Below are 19330 nucleotides of genomic sequence, written 5' to 3'. Positions count from 1 at the left end.
CAAGGTGAGCATCATTCTCTGTTCATGTTAACAATGACTGATAAAGTGTTGCTACAAAATTGCTGAGATCATTATAAAGAATACCTTACAAATGCAAATAATTTCAGTTTTGCTTGATGTTTTTCTTCTAAGAGTAGTAGTCCCAGCATTAGTTGCTCTTTGGACTATACTTTTTTGTGAAGAAATTTTTGGTTCAAAACATATGATAAAATAGAAACCAATTTATTTATTTCTCCACTAATCATAAAGACTCTGTGTAGATAAACTTGATACAACATTTTGAGAAGGAACAATTATCCCTCGCAACAACACAGACCAGACCAACCGCAATACACACCCTTAGGATACCTCAAATTTACACAAGTGATACTACAATTTCGATCGTCATTTGGACATGGCAGCACTTTGCACTAATACTTTTTGTGAAGAAATGTCTGGTTCAAAACAATTGATGAGATTTTATAACTTGGAACCAAGGTTGGTGATACCTTGGTTTTAACCTTGCCTAATACTTTTTCATGTACTTGATGTTCTGTTATTTGATCTTGATGTCTGCTTGTTCCTAATTCTTCTTACCTGAGCATTTGCTTGAGGCCAATGAAGGGTCCAAGCATGGGGAAATTATATAACACTATTTTCTACCTATTTTTTTTATAGCTTTGTTTTATTTAATAATATGTAGTATTTTCACTTGTTATTGGTTTCAATTTACTACAGTTTGTTCGATTTTCATTTTGTAGGCCAAGAACAAGAAAACATGAAAAAGGTGATACGAAAAGTATATGGGTCCTTGGAACGAATAGGTGCATAACTTTTTAAAAAAACATTGTGAAACTGAGTCCATAACGGTACTGCAAAACCACTGGACGAGTCAACACATTTTTAGAAAGTTGTGCAACTCACCCCAAGCCCGCCTATGGCGAGTTGGCTCTGAAGTTTGCACGCCTTAAATGAGTATACTCGCTTATAGCGTGTTTCATCAGTTTCAGAAATGTGGAAATATCATGTTTTAAAAAATAACTTCGTTTCCAAGTCCCTTAATACATACCTTAACTCTAGGAGTCATAAAAACATGGTTCAACAATATTATAGCAAGTATCGTTATCACTTAACAAGCATGGCATAAGAGGGCATGAATCACATCGTGTAAAACTTGATAATTGTGTCTTCCTTCATAACAACACTGCTAACTTCAAGGGTGGATTCTTTCAATTTCCTCTTTAACTTATATGTATATCGATTAGACATACATACATTATTGCATAACATAAATCATGAAGGATTCTTGACCCACATGACAACATCTTCTCCCTCATTTCCAAGAATACTGAACTTGAATCTTCAGAGCTTCATATCCGGATAAAGCCTAAGTATTGCCATCTTCTCCTGAGCAGTACCTATTTATTCGAACATCGGTTATTACACTTGACGACTTGAACGTTACCCTGATTACCATACTAGAGGCGAATTCCAATCTCTCATAACTTACTTATGTAAAGATACGTCCATCCTATTCTTACCATGCTTTTCATCGACTATCCGAGTTTTTCTTCCTTGAATATGATGCTTCAAACTTCTTACTCTTCTCATAGTAATTCTTATTCCAACGTCCAAGGTTTCATGGATTCCGTTAAAACCTCTACCATTCAATTCCCGTTGCGCCACTCTGATTTCATCAGCTGACCTAGTTATAGACATCAATTCGTTGAGATGAGTGAGACTCCATACTCCTTCTATCACATGGTCATCATTCTCTGAGGTTCATTGTGAATCCTCGTGCTACGATCCAATGAAACAACCTTACACTCCTTTCCGCTTCCTAAAAGCGCTACCTTTGTTTTTGGTACACAGCAGTGTGGTCTAGCCCTCTTGTTTGTTTGGGTATAGGCTAATGTTGTTCTGCTGTGCTCTATTTCTAATTGTTGTAACTCTTGATTTCTGCAGTAGTTTCTAAGGCACACCTTGTGCTTTCGGGACTGCTATGCTTTAGTTATATAATTCCATTTTGTTTTGTTAAAAAAAAAAAAAACAGTTGTTTTGTTCCAAAAAAAAAATATGAATATAGAGAAATGACCAATTCATCTTAACAAATGAGCGTATAAATCCTCCTATATATATATAACTACTTTAAACACATTTGTTAGCATTTTCCTATTAAAAATTATGGTGAGATTAGTCTCTAAATAAAATCATTCATGTTTAGCTCTCAATTTATCAACCAAATTGAATGCAAAATATCAACAAAAATATTTGTACGAACTAAATCTAATAATATGGTATTTTTATCCAATTAAAATTATATTTAACCATATTACTACATTTGATATTCATCAATGATATTTTAACCAATAAAATTTAACATAATACCTTCGTGTCTACATATAATACCCTCTTTGAGAATTTTCTTTGTCGATTTTTATAAGATCTCTCTCAAATTTTTTAAGTGTTATAATTAATTCTTTACAAACATACTGTAACCGTGTTACATCTTTATCTACAATATGTAACAAAATACTCTAATATAAACATTGACTAATTATCTCTTCTAAATGGTAAACTTGTAAAACTTTACAAATTGTCAATAAATTTAAGACTACAGTATATTTTCTTGATTCACATGATTGACTCAAGGGGCTCCTATAAGACTACAATATGGATAAAGACATATGGAAAACCATATGGACAATCCTGAGATTAAATGGAGTTTGAAAAATTGATCTTTCCTTTCTCTACATATTAAAGGGTAAATATGTTTTTGATGCTTATAAATATTTTAACTTTTCATTTTAAACTCCTAAATGTTTTATTCGGTTTTCAGTCCCTCGGAATTTTTTATCAGAACTTTAGTGTATGATATTAAGTCAACTCATGTGTATCAGTCAAAATTTTGGTTTTTTTCGCAGCCATATTTAATACATTATATAATTCTCTCTTGCAAAAGTTTATTTATTTTTTTAACAAATGATAAATAAAATATGAATTTCTATGTTTTTGGCGCTTAAAATATCATATTTATTTCATGTTTTGTTGAAAAAAAATCAATTTTTATGGAGAGATTATTATAATATTCTAAATATTTATGCAAAAATTCAACATAAAATCAGAAGGGTATACATGACCTTACTTAAAAATTGGGACCAAAATTATAGACGGAAAACTTTTGGAGGGCTAAAAGTCAATTTTTTATAAGGGCACTAAATAAAAAGTCAGAATATTTATATAAAAAAAATATTTAACCCAATATTAAAAATCATTTTAGTATTTTGATATTATGATTCCTACATCATTATCTTTCACAAGTTTAATTCGTATACTTTAGCTAATCTTTTGAGACGATTCATAGGTTCAATTTCAATACCTCTCTTGATCGAGATTCAAAGATTAGTTCACCATATATAGAAAGTGTAGCCCCTTCTGTTAATTTTTGTATATATTTCTTTTAGCAACAAAATAATAGTGAAAAACAAATCACATTTTTACGGTAAAAGTTAATAAATAAGTTATATTTATTCGAAAAACTAAGTAATGACGTATTACATATTAATTACATAAAATAGAACCCTGGAGTCAAAAGAGAAGTACTAACTACACCCTAAACACAAATAGATAAAGGGTCTTGTTAACCAGTGTCTCCGATGCATTGGTTAAGAAACTAAAAGTATAAATAAAAAAACATGATTTACATTGAAAATAACAATATTTCAACTTTTAAAAAATAGAATACACAATTTTCAAGAAAATATTTTCTTTTCTAATTCTTTAATCGATGTTCAGGGGCACTAGTTAACATTTCACATAGATTAAATACATGCATCTCTTTGCACTATACACCATGCGGTCACTGTTATAAGCAAAACTTTACATTTTAAATTCATTCAATTAATGAAGTATATAGTCTTTATCATAAACCACATACATCATTTAATAAATGAATTTAAAATGTAAAGTTTTGCTTATAATAGTGACCGGAGGGTATATTAGCACCGACATTTAATTTTTCTCACATTACAATAAATTGTTTGACTATGAACAATTTAAGTCTCTTTTAAGTAAAATTTCAAGATATGTTTTATTCTTATGTGACCATTATTTAAAGCGGTGGATGGAGCTAGAACAAATTATCACAAAACATAGTAACAAAAATTAGAAAAACATATCATAGTGTTACTCTTCCAATAGAGATTCATGTTTACTTCGATCCCATTGTTTGTTATCTTTTCAAGCCTTTGCCTGTTCTCTACTGTGATGGAAAATAAAGAAAATGAGGAAGAGGTAGTCATGGCTAATATTACTGAACCAACAAGTTACGTTGAAACAACTACAACCTCGAATGATCATGTTGAAGAAACCCTAATGAATTCTCAAAGCAATAGCTTTGAAAGAAACTTCAAAGAGTGTAGAAAGAATCACGCTTCCAGCATTGGAGGCTACGCTCTTGATGGTTGTGGCGAGTTTTTACCCGCTGGAATTGAAGGAACCATCGAATTTTTCACATGTGCTGCGTGTAACTGTCACCGAAATTTTCATCGGAGAGAAAATGGTGTTGTTAATGAAGAGAATATTTCCCTTCCTTTTAACAACCCCCGTTTTCCTCAGCCAACTCCCTTCTCGACAGTTTTTCAAACTCCGACCGGTTACCATCATGTGACTGGGACTTCTAGGGGGACAACTACTTCTCTTCCTTCTTCAGTTGTTCATGATGAGGCCCACTTTCCAAGGGGTTATCTTGGAGAAGGTGCTGTTGAGCCAATCTATCATGGTGATACTTATAGTGGTGGAGAAGGGTCGTCAAAATCAAAGAAGAGGTTCAGATCCAAGTTCACTCATGATCAAAAGGAAAGGATGCTTGGATTTGCTATGAAATCAGGTTGGAAGATTCATAAACAAGATGAAAATGTTGTTGAAGAATTTTGTAATGAGATTGGTGTAAAGTGTAAAACTTTTAGGGTGTGGATGTATAACAACAAACACACCCTTGGAAATAAGCACTAGAAAATAGATGATAATAATAATAATAATAATAAGTATGGTTATATGTTCTTGTTTCAAATTATATTCCATGGATTCAGATGATATGTGAATGCTTAAAGTGCTAGTTGATGTGAGGAAATCTATTTTTTCCTTATCGTTGTGTTCATGTTTCATTTGAACTTTGAGAAATATTATTAATAAACTATAGTTGAAATTATATGTTTTACTTTTTACATTTATTTTTATCTGGTATTTTACTTTTTAAATTTCTGTTTGATCAATATTGTTGCAGAACATGGATGATATAGGCACTCCAACTCATTGAAAAACAAGTTCAGGAATATTTGAGTTCTAATGGCTATTTTAGTTATCTCCTTCATGCATCTTAATTTTTCTGGAATCAAATTTACTTCATTACTTCTATCAATATAATTTGCTTTATAGATTTTCTTGTCTTTCATTCTTGTTTATATAAAAAAAACTAAGAAATTATCAATTGATTAGTATATTATCATATTTTACAAGTCTATATGTGAATTAGTTGCTCAAAATTTAGTGGTGTTTGTTTAGTTTTTTGGTTTGTCAATCAAAACTAGTTATAAAAAAATTGAAACTCTGATTACGTCATGATTTTTCATGTAGTTAATAAATACAAATAAATGTGTTGACTTAATCTCAATTGCGGTTGTAGAAATTACAAAATATTTAACGATATGACCCTGTTTACATTACTAAAGTTATCACCCATTAATAGGTTTCTTGATCTTTCCAAGGTCTTCACAAGTCTTCAGATGTCTTGTTTTGCCGATTTGCATGATTTCTTCGTGAATTTCATCAAAACATCTTAGAATTGCTATGTTTCAGGAAGAATTGAATTACATGACTCAAATATAGAAAACATTACAAATGTCTCGAAATCATAAGCAATGTTTATAATACTCCTCTATTTTGGATGTAAAACCTACTAAAAATGACCAATAAACATACTAAGAATAACGTAAGATGACCTATCATGAATAACATATAGTTACTTAAGAATAACTTTTTATGATTTGGTGCACTTGACAATTTCGTTCATCTATCATCAATGTATTGATTTTTCTCCTCTCCTCATTCTCCATTTTTCATGTATTTCTGTCTAAACTTGTCTTTGGAATTTTTCTTTCTTGATCTTAAGTTTAAAGGAAAAACCTTTACAAGCACTCCCACTCATTGAAAAAAATGTTTAGGAATATTTGAGTTCTAATGGTTACTTTGGTCATCTCCTTCATGCATCTAAGTTTTCCTGGATCAAATTGACTTCATTATTTTTATCAATATTATTTGCTTTATAGATTTTCTTGTCTTTCCTTCTTAGTCATATAAAAGAAACTACGAAATTATCAATTGATTAGTATATTATCATATTTTTAGAGTCTATATATGAATTAGCTGTCCAAAATTGAGTGGTGTTTGTTTAGATTTTTTTATTGGTCAATCAAACCAGTTGTATAAAAATTGAAACTGTGATTACGTCATGACTTTTCATGTAGTTAATCAATAGAAATAAATGTGTTGACTTAATCTCAACAGCGGTTGTAGAAATTACAAAATATTTAACAATATGACCCTGTTTACATGGACTAAATTTATGACCCCTTAATAGGTTTCTTGATCTTTCCAAGGTCTTCATATGTCTTGTTTTGCCGATTTGCATGATTTCTTCATGAATTATGATGGGATAAAACTGCAAGTGCACGGTTCTATCAAAGTAGTAAAAAGAGAGTATCGTTCTGACAGAGAGTGGTTTAATTTAATTAACCTTAGTTGGTGATTAGAGAGAGTTCAGATTACAAAGTTGGGGTTTTTAACGGTTGAAAACAATAATAAAAGAGAGCTTTGGGATTATTGTTCCGTCATGGCGATAAATCTTTCATAAACCAAGCCATTAAACCTAAAACTTCATGTTAGACCTAATTTCTAAGGACAAGTTTCTCTTTAGCCTATCACATCTCCTTTCGGTCTCAGTGAGTGTGTTCCTTTAACAATCACGCCTATTTTCATGTTTCGCAACCCTTGTCTAAATTCACTTGTTCAAATATCAAAAATCCACTTTCATTTTATGAATTGATATTTTAGATGATGGATTAACAATTATCAAACCCTCCATTTTCGCTTCTATAGTTTGATAATGATTAATTCATGTTAAAACGGTGAATTTAGATTAGAAACTAGGGTTACATAAGATTCGGATTGAAGGCTTGGTTTGATTAGGATTATGTCATTAGACTTCTCCAACAATCCCATGACAAAAGAAGTCTATTCACTCATGTTCATCGTAGACATAGAGAAGAAGAGGAAAAGCATAAAAGTAAATAATAAGAAAGTAAAGGAAAAGAAAAGAACTTTTATTAAGAAAGACAATTGTCACTTATTGAATTCCAAGAATAAAAGATGAATATTTGTGATGGCTAGCTACTCTATTTATAGTTTACATTCGACTTAGAATCTAAGCAATTACATCACTAGAATGTTCCACAAGAAACTGCGGGCTTTTTGGTAGAACTAAAATAGAGTAGCTTAAAATCTAAGGAAAAGCAGCAAAAAGCAGTCCTGGGAGGTGGCACGGCCGTGCCAATGTTAGCATGGGCCGTGCCGAGCTTCTGACTTGGGGGAGACATATTTTTGTCTCCGAATCTTTGTATTTTTCTGCTCCGAATCAGCTCCAAACCCCTTTCTTTTGCTCCAAGATTCAATCCATCAAATATTCATTTCTGAAATATAATAATATGCAATTTGAAGTAAAATAGTTCTTAAAGAAAATAATATTTAAATAAAATAAACTTAAATCTAAATAAAACAAAACTGAATATTATACTAAAATGACCAATTATTGACTCATCAAATTACATCAGAACATCCTATAATTGCTATGTTTTCGGGAAGAATAGAGTTACATGATACAAATATAGAAAACATTACAAATGTCCCGAAATCATAAGCAATGTTACTAATACTCCTCTATTCTAGATGTAAAACCTGCTAAAAATGACTGATAAACATACTAAGAATAACGTAAGATGACCTGTCATCAATAACATATGGTTACTTAGGGTTTAAGAGAAGAAAACTAGGCTCTTTGCACAAATCCAGCTTGGAAAACAAGCAAAATCCACTTTATGCACGCATATAGGCGCATGGAATTACACGCAGGAGCGCCTGAGGAAAGAACCGATGATGTCCCAGGTGCAGGAGCACATGGGGTAGGTGCGTGGGAAATAACCTATTTTCAATCCGTTACTACTCCCTTATTTAGACATCGTCGTACATAACCTAGGTTAGTCCGACACATAGTTGTTGTGAGAAGCTTCATGGGAGTTTTATCTATTGGTTTGATTAAATCATAAGTAGGCACCACACATAGTTGTTTCTTTCTTAAAGTTTAATTCCAACAAAGACGAAGGGGATTCAAGGATTCTCTAATTACCGTTAATAATCTGAATCACAAACATAATCTTGCATTTGGCAGGGAAATTCAACCCTGCAATTCTATTCAAATTTATTACACTTTCACCCTTTGAAATAAGTTTTGTTAATTACTTAGTTGAACGATAATCCTATGGAGAATGATAAACTTACTACTTTATTGCTTGTTAGGATTTTAGCACTTGTCAATTTCGTCCATCTACCACCAATGTATTAGTTTTTCTCCTCTCCTCATTCTCCATTTTTTTATGAATTTCTGTCCAAACTTGTCCTTGGAATTTTTCTTTCTTGATCTTAAGTTTAAAAGAAAAACCTTTACAAGCAATCCCACTTATTGAAGAAAAAAAAGTTTAGGAATATTTGAATTCTAATGGTTACTTTAATTTGGTCATTTCATTCATGCATCTTAGTTTTCCTATAATCAAATTGACTTCATTATTTTTATCAATATTATTTGTTTTATAAATTTTCTTGTCTTTTCTTCTTAGTCATATAAAAGAAACTAAGAAATTATCAATTGATTAGTATATTATCATATTTTTAGAGTCTATATGTGAATTAGTTGCCCAAAATTTAGGGGTATTTGTTTAGATTTTTTGGTTGATCAATCAAAACCAGTTGTATAAAAATTGAAACTGTGATTACGTCATGACTTTTCATGTAGTTAATCAATAGAAATAAATGCGTTGACTTAATCTCAATTGCGGTTGTAGAAATTACAAAATATTTAACGATATGACCCTGTTTACATGGACTAAATTTATGACCCCTTAATAGGTTTCTTGATCTTTCCAAGGTCTTCATATATCTTGTTTTGCCGATTTGCATGATTTCTTCGTGAATTACGTCAAAACATCCTATAATTGTTATGTTTTCGGGAAGAATAGAGTTACATGATACAAATATAGAAAATGTTACAAATGTCACGAAATCATAAGCAATGTTACTAATACTCCTCTATTCTGGATGTAAAACCTACTAAAAATGACTGATAAACATAATAAGAATAACGTAAGATGACCTGTCATCAATAACATATGGTTACTTAGGGATTAAGAGAACAAAACTAGGCTTTTTGCACAAATCCAGCTTGGAAAACAAGCAATAACCACTTTATGCCCGCATATGGGCGCAAGGAGTTACAAGCAGGGGCGCCTGGGGAAGCAACCGATGTTGTCCCAGGTGCAGGAGCACATGGGGTAGGTGCGTAGGCAATAACCTATTTTCGATCCGTTACTACTCCCTTATTTAGACATCGTTGTACATAACGTAGGTTAGTCCGACACATAGTTGTTATGAGAAGCTTCATTGGAGTTTTATCAATTGGTTTGATTAAATCATAAGTAGGCACCACACATAGTTGTTTCTTTCTTAAAGTTTAATTCCAACAAAGACGAAGTGGATTCAAGGATTCTCTAATTACCGTTAATAATCTGAATCACAAACATAATCTTGCATTTCGCCGGGAAATTCAACCCTCCAATTCTATTCAAATTTATGACACTTTCACCCTTTGAAATAAGTTTTGTTAATTACTTAGTTGAACGATAATCCTATGGAGAATGATAAACTTACTACGTTATTGCTTGTTAGGATTTTAGCACTTGTCAATTTCGTCCATCTACCACCAATGTATTAATTTTTCTCCTCTCCTCATTCTCCAATTTTTTTGTATTTCTATCCAAACTTGTCCTTGGAATTTTTCTTTCTTGATCTTAAGTTTAAAGGAAAAACCTTTACAAGCACTCCCACTTATTGAAAGAAAAAAAAAAAAGTTTCGGAATATTTGAGTTCTAATGGTTACTTTGGTCATTTCATTCATACATCTTAGTTTTCCTGTAATCAGATTGACTTCATTATTTTTATCATTATTATTTGCTTTATAGATTTTCTTGTCTTACCTTCTAATTGTTTGCCCTAAAGAACCCTTTACGCCGTCATCCTTTGTTCCGATCGGCGCTCCGTCGTGGCCATGCCCTTTGATTGGCAGGCCGAGCTGGCTCCAGCCGCTCAGAGTTTCTCCTCAGATAGGGTGGCTCCTCCACCGCCCCGACCGGTGCAGCGTATCTCTTTCGCCCAAGCTTTGACAGCCGCAACCAGGAACTCTTCTAATGATATGCTTCCTACACCTTTGATTAGAGGTGAGTCTGTTAGCATAACTATTACGCAACAAATCTATGAGAAAGGATTGGAGGTTTGTAAACACAACCTTAGGGGCCGACTGGTCCTTAGCAAGGGGGACAAACCATACACAACTAAGGACATTCACCTAAAGCTACAAAAACAGTGGAAGACGACTGGTGAATGGAGTATGAGGCCCTTAGGGAGGGGTTTTTTTGAATTTACCTTTGCCTCTAATATTGACTTGCGCATGGTGTGGGCATCAGGAACCGTTAACCTCAAGCCAGGGGTCCTAAGGTTATTTGAATGGACTAAAGATTTCAACATGCACAAGCAAAGAAACACTCATGCTCAAGTGTGGATTCGCCTGATGGAATTACCACAAGAATACTGGATGGATAGGACTTTACGAGAAATTTCTAGCGCCATTGGCACACCACTTATTATTGACAATGCCACGACCAAGAGGCTCTATGGTCATTACGCTCGCATCTTAGTAGACATGGATTTTGCACGTAAAATGTTCCATGAAATCACAGTGGAAAGGGAAGGATACGCTTTTAACGTCGAGGTAGCTTATGAGTGGCTCCCGGATTTTTGTTCACATTGTCAGAATATTGGACACGATGTCACGGTATGTCGGTGGTTATATCCTCGTCAAGACGCTGCTGCGCATAAATTGTCAGTTGCACAGGGAAAGAAACAGGTTCCCATTCCGAAGCAAACCTGGAAGCCTATTGACAACCCTTCTGGCATTGGGTCTTCACTTGCTTTTGCGCAACCTCAGGATGTTGTGCCAGTTACTACAGCAGGGACCCTGCATCTTGCGGATCAGCAGCGTCCTTCACAGCAGCAGCCAGTTCAGGTCCCCGTTCCTCATGACGCTTCATTCCCAACGGAAAAGGATCAAGAATCAGAACGTGCAAATCTGATTGATAATATCTCTATTGATCAACAGGAAATTGTTACTGTGGAGGAGGAAATTTCAGCTGCACAGTTTAATGTAGCTACTACTAATTTGGAGCAGCTTTCTGATTCTCCGGTTCAGCCAGCCGCGGTAAATACCTCTCATCTGTCAACAAATTCTTTCAGTATGCCGCTTGAAAATGTTAGAGATGTTTTTGTTCGTACTGAAATGACTCAAGATATTCCAATTTTAATGCATGTTCAAGATTTAGATGTTAGTTCTATATCTGCAAGTCCTGAGGCAAATATAGACCCAACTTTACGGCAAGAAATGGATTTTATGCAATCCTGGTTAGAGAAAGCTGCTGAAACTGAGGTTCCTTTCTCCCCCGTGATTTCCAAATCTCAAAAGAAAAAATTGAATAAGCAGAAGGTAGATTTTCAAACCAAAACCCGGTCACAGGGTCCTCTCCCAAACTCTCAATGAAGATTATTTTTTGGAACATTAGGGGGATCGGTAACAATGATTCCCGGATAGCTTTCAGAGATATGTGTCATTTAAATACTCCTTCTTTGGTATTTATTGTTGAGCCTATGATATTGTATGATTCAATCCCTAGTTGGTTTTGGAATAATCTTCAGGTTACTAATTATTGTGTGAATACAAGGGAGCCTCTTATTCCTAATCTTTGGGCGGTGTGGGGCTCTGAAGTGTCTTTCAATGTTATTTTTACATCATCTCAATGTTTAGTGCTGGAACATGTTTGCAAGGGCATTAAAACTTATCTTGCTGGAATTTATGCCAGCACATCGTACATTTTACGTCGACAGTTATGGCTGGACTTGACTATGCTTCAAAATAATTTTGTGGCTCCATGGATCTTTGTGCGGGATTTCATTGCCGTTTTAGGGGCTCATGAGAAAAGAGTTTACTTGGAACAATGGTCGGTTAGATACAGAATCTGTCTTCTTGCGCCTTGACCGTGCCATTTGTAATGAAGCTTGGACTGATTTTTGGGGAAATACTTCTTGCACGGCTCTTGTGAGGACACAGTCAGATCACCACCCATTATTGGTTACTATGGATACTTCTGGTGTGCGAAGGACGACCTCATTTAAATTTTTTAAAACTTGGGTTCCCCATGATGAATGCCGCCCCCTGATTATCTCCTCTTGGCAAAAACATGTTGTTGGGTCAGGAATGCACAGGTTACAGTCAAAGCTACTCAATGTTAAAAAGGCCTTCCGGATTTGGAATAAAGCAGTTTTTGGTGATGTGCAAAATCAAGTCAAGTTGGCAGCTGACGAGGTTACCCGCATTCAGAACTTGATTGATGCTTCAGGCTTGGATTCCAATCTTCATCAGTTAGAGTTACACGCGCAGCTAGCTCTGACTAGAGCGATGAATTTCCAGGATCAATTTTGGAGAGAAAAAGCTAGAAACCAGAGTTTTATTTATGGGGATAGAAACACGGCTTATTTTCATCGTATGGCTCGTATTAAAGCATCTTCTAAACCGATACCTACAGAAATTGAGGAACATGTGCTGACATACTTTCAGAATATTTTTGGTGGTGTGAATAATTGCATTGACAATGGCTTGGTTGCGAAAGTTATTCCGACGCTGGTCTCGATAGAGGAAAATGCTGCTTTAATTGCCATGCCTTTATTTAATGAAATTAAGAATGCGGTGTTTGACATGAATGCAGATGGCGCTCCGGGCCATGATGGCTTTGGGGGACATTTTTATCAGCATTTTTGGGACATTGTTGGGGTCGATGTTGTCAGTTCAGTACAACAATTTTTTTACACGGGGCATTTGATTCCTAATCTCAATGCTAACATTTTGGTGTTGCTTCCTAAAGTCCCAGGTGCTGCCTCCATGGGGGACTTTAGACCTATTGCTCTGGCCAACTTTCAGTTCAAAGTCATTACTAAAATTTTGGCTGACAGACTTGCTCTTATTTGTATGTGTATAATCTCGCCACAACAAAGGGGATTTGTACGCGACCGCAACATTTCAGATTGTGTGATTATTGCTTCGGAGGTGATCAACTCGTTATCAAAGAAACAATATGGTGGTAACATAGCCATCAAGGTAGACATCCGCAAGGCGTTTGACACTCTTGATTGGAATTTTTTAGTATCAGTATTGAAACAATTTGGTTTCAGTAACCTTTTCTGTGACTGGATTTTTTCTATCTTGCGATCAGCTCATCTCTCTATTTTGGTTAATGGTAAAGCCGTTGGTTATTTCTCTTGCACTAGAGGCGTGCGCCAAGGAGACCCTCTTTCTCCATTATTATTTTGTCTCGCAGAAGAATGTTTAAGTCGATTTCTTGAATTGGAGCGGGTTTCCAATTCTTTGCAGCCCATGTCCTACTGTAGAGGTATTTCGCTTCCGACGCATGTTCTTTATGCGGATGATGTCTTTATTTGTTGTGTTGGTTCGAGGAAAAATATTAGATGTCTGCTTCATATCTTCCAAACTTATTCTGACACCTCCGGACAGCTTGTAAATTTTGATAAAAGCAAAATGTTTACCGGGGCTATGACTGTTACTCGGAGGAATATGTTATCTCATTTGTCCGGGTTTGCCGTGGGCTCAATCCCTTTCCAATATTTAGGCTGCCCCATCTTCCAAGGTAAGCCTAAATGCAGTCATTTTCAACCGATTGTTGATCGTATTAAGGTGAAGCTCGCCACTTGGAAAGGAGTTCTTTTATCCATCATGGGTAGGGTCCAATTGGTGAAGTCGATAATACATGGTATGCTGGTTTACTCATTTCATATCTATCGGTGGCCTATTAGTTTATTGAAGATGTTGGATAGATGGATCAAAAATTTTGTTTGGAGTGGTGATATTTCTACTCGCAAAGTTTGTACTGTTTCGTGGAACCAAGTTTGTCTTCCTTGGGAGTTTGGAGGCCTTGATCTCAAATCTACCCGCACCATAAATTCCTCTTTGTTATTGCATCGCAGCTGGTGTCTTTTCACACAAGACTCGCAATGCTCTCGCCTCTTTCAGCAGCGGTTCCTTTCCTATGGTCTCCCTCGCACAAGGTACTTTAAATCTTCTATTTGGCCTGGTGTGAGCGAATTCTTGAATGTGGTGACTGAAAATTCAGTTTGGATAATTGGTAATGGCAACAATATTAATTTGTGGCTGGACAATTGGATGGACACTTCTTTGGTTTCTTTGTTAAATGTTCCGAGGCATATGTTTCCTTCCCTTACGGTGAAACTTTCCACGGTAATTGTTGATGGTACATGGCAGATCCCTCGACCTCTTATTGATTTCCCAAACGTAGCAGCGCAGGCTTTAAGTATCACACTTCCGGTCACTCCTTTACCGGACAAGCGGGTTTGGAAGCATGCTACTGATGGCGTTCTTACTGCTAGGCTTGCACATCTGTTTTTGCGGCCTAATCTTGTTTGTCTTGATTGGCCGGTAGTTATTTGGAGAACTTGCATTCCTCCCTCACATTCTTTTGTTTTCTGGCGCATGATGTTGTCTAAGCTCCCAACTGATGAGAACTTACGAATGCGGGGCTGCACCTTAGTTTCGGTTTGTGTCCTTTGCTTCAAGCAGGCTGAAACATCATCACATTTATTTCTTGAATGTGACTTTGCGGTTTCTGTTTGGAGATGGTTGAGCGTTAAATTACAATGCAATATCTCGCTGCTATCTTTCTCCTCCATTCTTGATTGCATTCCGCCGCGCTGCAGCTCTCAGGTTTCAGATGTATTTGCTGCTGCCCTCGTTCATACGGTGCACACTATTTGGTTGGCAAGAAATGCAATTCGGTTCAGCTCTTTAAAAGCTACTCTTCATAACACTTTCGCAAAAATTTCTACTTTGGTAACCATGTCGGGTGTAAGTTCTACCGGTAATTGTGTTATTGGTGATGTTGATTTGTTACATAGCCTGTTAATTCCTCCATCACACCGTCGTGTTAGGGATATTGTTTCAGTTATTTGGAAGCCTCCAACAATTACTTGGGTGAAGGCGAACACGGATGGATCCGTTATTGGTATTAATTCTTCTTGTGGGGGAATTTTTCGAGATTTTACAGGCGCTTACTTGGGAGGCTTTTCTAGCAATCTTGGAGAGGGAACCGTCTTTGAAGCGGAGCTTACAGGTCTTATGCTTGCTATGGAATATGCGGCAAGACATAATTGGTCCAGGTTATGGCTAGAGAGTGATTCATCTGGTGCGGTTCATGCTTTTAAAAATCATTCCGCCATTCCTATGCGTTTCAGAAACCGTTGGCATAATTGCATGCAACTTGGTTTATTTGTTATCTGTTCTCATATTTACAGGGAAGGTAATGGTTGTGCAGATGCTATGGCTTCATTGGGACATGAATTGACTGACACTACTTGGTTCCACATTATGCCAGTTTCTTTGTCAATTGATTTCACTAGAGATAGAAATGGCATGCCTAACTTTAGATTTCCGTAGCCTTTTCTGTTTTTTTTTCTGTTTTGTTTTTTGCTTTGTTTTGAGGGTATTGGCCTAGTCCCCCCTCCTTTGTACAGTTTTCCCTTTTATTATTAATATTACTACGTATTGAGAGGCGGTACAGGATGGGAGCTGCTGTTGGGTGCCAACCTAGTTGGGATGTTTCAGCTTCTCCCTGATACCTCACCTCTCTGTTTGCATATCAAAAAAAATATAAAAGAAACTAAGAATTTATCAATTCATTAGTATACTATCAGATTTTTCAAGTCTATATGTGAATTAGTTGCCCAAAATTGAGTGGTGTTTGTTTAGATTTCTTGATTGGTCAATCAAAACCAGTTATAAAAAAATTGAAACTGTGACTACGTCATGATTTTTCATGTAGTTAATAAATACAAATAAATGTGTTGACTTAATCTCAATTGCGGTTGTAGAAATTACAAAATATTTAACGATATGACCCTGTTTACATGGACTAAATTTATGACCCCTTAATAGGTCTCTTGATCTTTCCAAGGTCTTCATATGTCTTGTTTTGCCGATTTGTATGATTTCTTTGTGAATTACATCAAAACATCCTATAATTGTTATGTTTTCGGGAAGAATAGAGTTACATGATACAAACATAGAAAACATTACAAATGTCCCGAAATCATAAGCAATATTACTAATACTTCTCTATTCTGGATGTAAAACTTACTAAAAATGACTGATAAACATACTAAGAATAACGTAAGATGACCTGTCATCAATAACATATGGTTACTTAGGGTTTAAGAGAAGAAAACTAGGCTTTTTGCACAAATCCAGCTTGGAAAAGAAGCGAAAACCACTTTATGCCCGCATATGGGCGCATGGAGTTACACGCAGGGGCACATGGGCTAGGGGCGTGGGCAATAACCTATTTTCGATCTGTTACTACTCCCTTACTTAGACATCCTGAAAGAGGGGGAGGGGGCAAAATCCTAAAAGACATAAAACGGGGGGTAAAATTCCAAGTTTTAAAATAGGGGAGGCAAAATCTAGAATCAATCAAAATAGGGGGTAAAATTCCGAGTTTTAAAATAGGCGCGGGGGGGGCAAAGTCTAAATTCAATCTAAATAGGGGGCGTTACCATTTAGGCCCAAAGATCTGAGTTTTACTTCCTGCACCCCCTTTTTCATTTCTGCACCCCCTGTTTATTTCTTATTTATTTTTCTTGCATTTTTTTTTACTGTCTTATGTTTTAGCATATCATTTTTATTTATGTTTATCGTCACCATTTGCATTTTTTTTTTCTCATTTATCATTTTGCTATTAGAATGGATTTTGGGAAATTGTAAAAATATAAAGAAAATATGTATTGTCTTTATTTTATTTATTTATTAAGTTTTATGTTTAAAAAATGCAAAATTAGGTTTAGTTTATATTTTCAGGGGGGAAGGAGATTCGTTTTGACCAAGCGTCTCGACGGAATTCTCTCGCGTTTAAATTCTCGTCATTTTAATTTCTAAAAAAAAAAAAAAAAAAAAAAGAGGATTTCTTGTCTAAAAAAACCCTTGATCTTTATCAAGTTGATTTTTATCTTTCTTTTCTTAACAAAACTACAATCAATTTTAATCATATTTGAATCTTTCTTTTAAAATTAAAAAACAACTAAACAAATTTTATTTTTACAATATGGTTTTTATCTTTTAAAACCTTTTCAAAAACTAAAAAATATCAAACAAATCACTCGGCTTTTTACCCCGAACTACGTGATTTTGATCTCGCACGGATACGTAGGCAAAAGACTTTGTCTTTCCAAATCAAAAAAATATAACAAAATATTTTCTTTTTCATTATCTAATTAATCGTTTTTCACAAGCAAATAAACAATCAATTTTAGCCAAAAATAAATGAATGCAAGAGGTTCTTATAGAGTACTATAGACGTTTGGGGTGCTAATACCTTCCTTTTACGTATCCAACCCCGGACCTTTAATCTCTAAAAATATAGGGTTTATTCGATCTTTTCCCATTTTCCTTGGAAAAAATAAAAGCTCGGTGGAAAACTAAAAATTGTAAGTCAAAGCTAATCAATAGCTTGATCTCCGAAAATCACCGCAACATAATAACTTAATAACACAACAAAAACAACACATACAAATCATGGATTTATCATCATAACTTCATAAACTCACAAACAATCATATACTCATAATCACAATAACATATTATAACACAATTTCATCATCAATTAATCAATAGAACATGAATTTAACATCAATTTCAACATCAATTTCATCTTCAAGTTTCTCCTCTTCTTCCTCTAGATCTCTTCTTCTCTCCTTTCTCTATCTCTTGCCTCTTTCTCTAAAATGTCACTAAAAACTCTAACCCTAATTCACAACACACTACAATCTATTTTATATTATGGGCTTGGTTCTCTCAATTCTTAAGGACCTTAGTCTCTATTCTCTCCACAAATAAAACACTACTCTTTTACTTCACTTAAACCTCATATTTACCCTACCCATACAACTATATTCTCTGAATTTCTCAAAACTCTTATTTTCTAATAATTTTACAAAAATATCATTCATTCTTTAAATTTCCAAAATACCCATTACTTCACAATTTATAACAAAATCAACTAACCCATCAAATAAACAATTAAATTATAAATAATTAAAATTATAGTGAACTAAAAATCGGAATGTTACAAGCAACTAACTTAACAATGATGCATGTCAAGTTATGCGTAATTGTACCCCTAAAGGTGTGTCATTACACCCTTAATACAAAGGATGAGGTAACCCTCCCTAACACTACCTTATTTAAGTCAGGAAATTAATTATAGAGTTGTGCATAGAGGGGACACACCTTATACCAAAATATTATATTCATCGTAATACTCTCTTTTTTTCCGAAAGATATATTCAACTCATAACTACTAATGACTATATTTATTAAATATTAAATGTAAAATATTAAATGATTGACATTATAAAGAGATTTCATGTACTTTGTAATAAAAGTGATTTGCTTTTTTTAAAATAACTTTTAACTTTTTACCTTTCTTATACTTTTTATTTATTTGACTTGATTTGATTTGATTTAAACTTTTTGACTTGATTTGATTTATTTGATTTATATTGACTAGCAAAATAATATATGAGCAATGATATTTGAACAACTATTTGGTACAATCTTTATGATAATTTTTTTTTCTCTCTTTTTATTGGTCAAAAACAATTGAGAGAGAAAAGAGATGAGAGAATAAAAAGATAATGTGAGTATGAAAGAGAAAGTTGTATAAATATCATTTCTCATAATATATTACCACATTGACATATCTTTAATGTAATATATATGTATGTATAACCAAGCAGCCAACATAAATTCACACCATTTGAAAAGATACGATACAATACTAGCATT

General features: G+C 34.4%; 2 protein-coding genes across 2 annotated transcripts; both read left to right on the top strand.

Annotated features, from left to right (window-relative positions):
* Nucleotides 1-4091: 4091 nt before the first annotated feature.
* On the top strand, nt 4092-5024 carry LOC11410439 (zinc-finger homeodomain protein 2). The gene has a single exon (XM_003596345.3). It carries the CDS (start codon nt 4186-4188, stop codon nt 4990-4992), a length of 807 nt encoding a protein of 268 aa, XP_003596393.3. The 5' UTR covers nt 4092-4185; the 3' UTR covers nt 4993-5024.
* Nucleotides 5025-12379: 7355 nt separating this feature from the next.
* Nucleotides 12380-15928, top strand: LOC112419429 (uncharacterized). Its single transcript, XM_024777108.1, has one exon. The coding sequence runs from the start codon at nt 12380-12382 to the stop codon at nt 15926-15928; it is 3549 nt and encodes a 1182-aa protein (XP_024632876.1).
* The last annotated feature ends 3402 nt before the right edge of the window (nt 15929-19330 follow it).

This window comes from Medicago truncatula, chromosome 2, assembly GCF_003473485.1.
Source record: "Medicago truncatula cultivar Jemalong A17 chromosome 2, MtrunA17r5.0-ANR, whole genome shotgun sequence".
NCBI lineage: Eukaryota > Viridiplantae > Streptophyta > Magnoliopsida > Fabales > Fabaceae > Medicago > Medicago truncatula.
This window is presented reverse-complemented; position numbering and strand designations above follow the sequence as displayed.

Coding starts and splice junctions, on each gene's coding strand:
- LOC112419429 (XM_024777108.1), top strand. CDS start 12,380: ATGAGAAAAGAGTTTACTTGGAACAATGGTCGGTTAGATACAGAATCT.
- LOC11410439 (XM_003596345.3), top strand. CDS start 4,186: ATGTTTACTTCGATCCCATTGTTTGTTATCTTTTCAAGCCTTTGCCTG.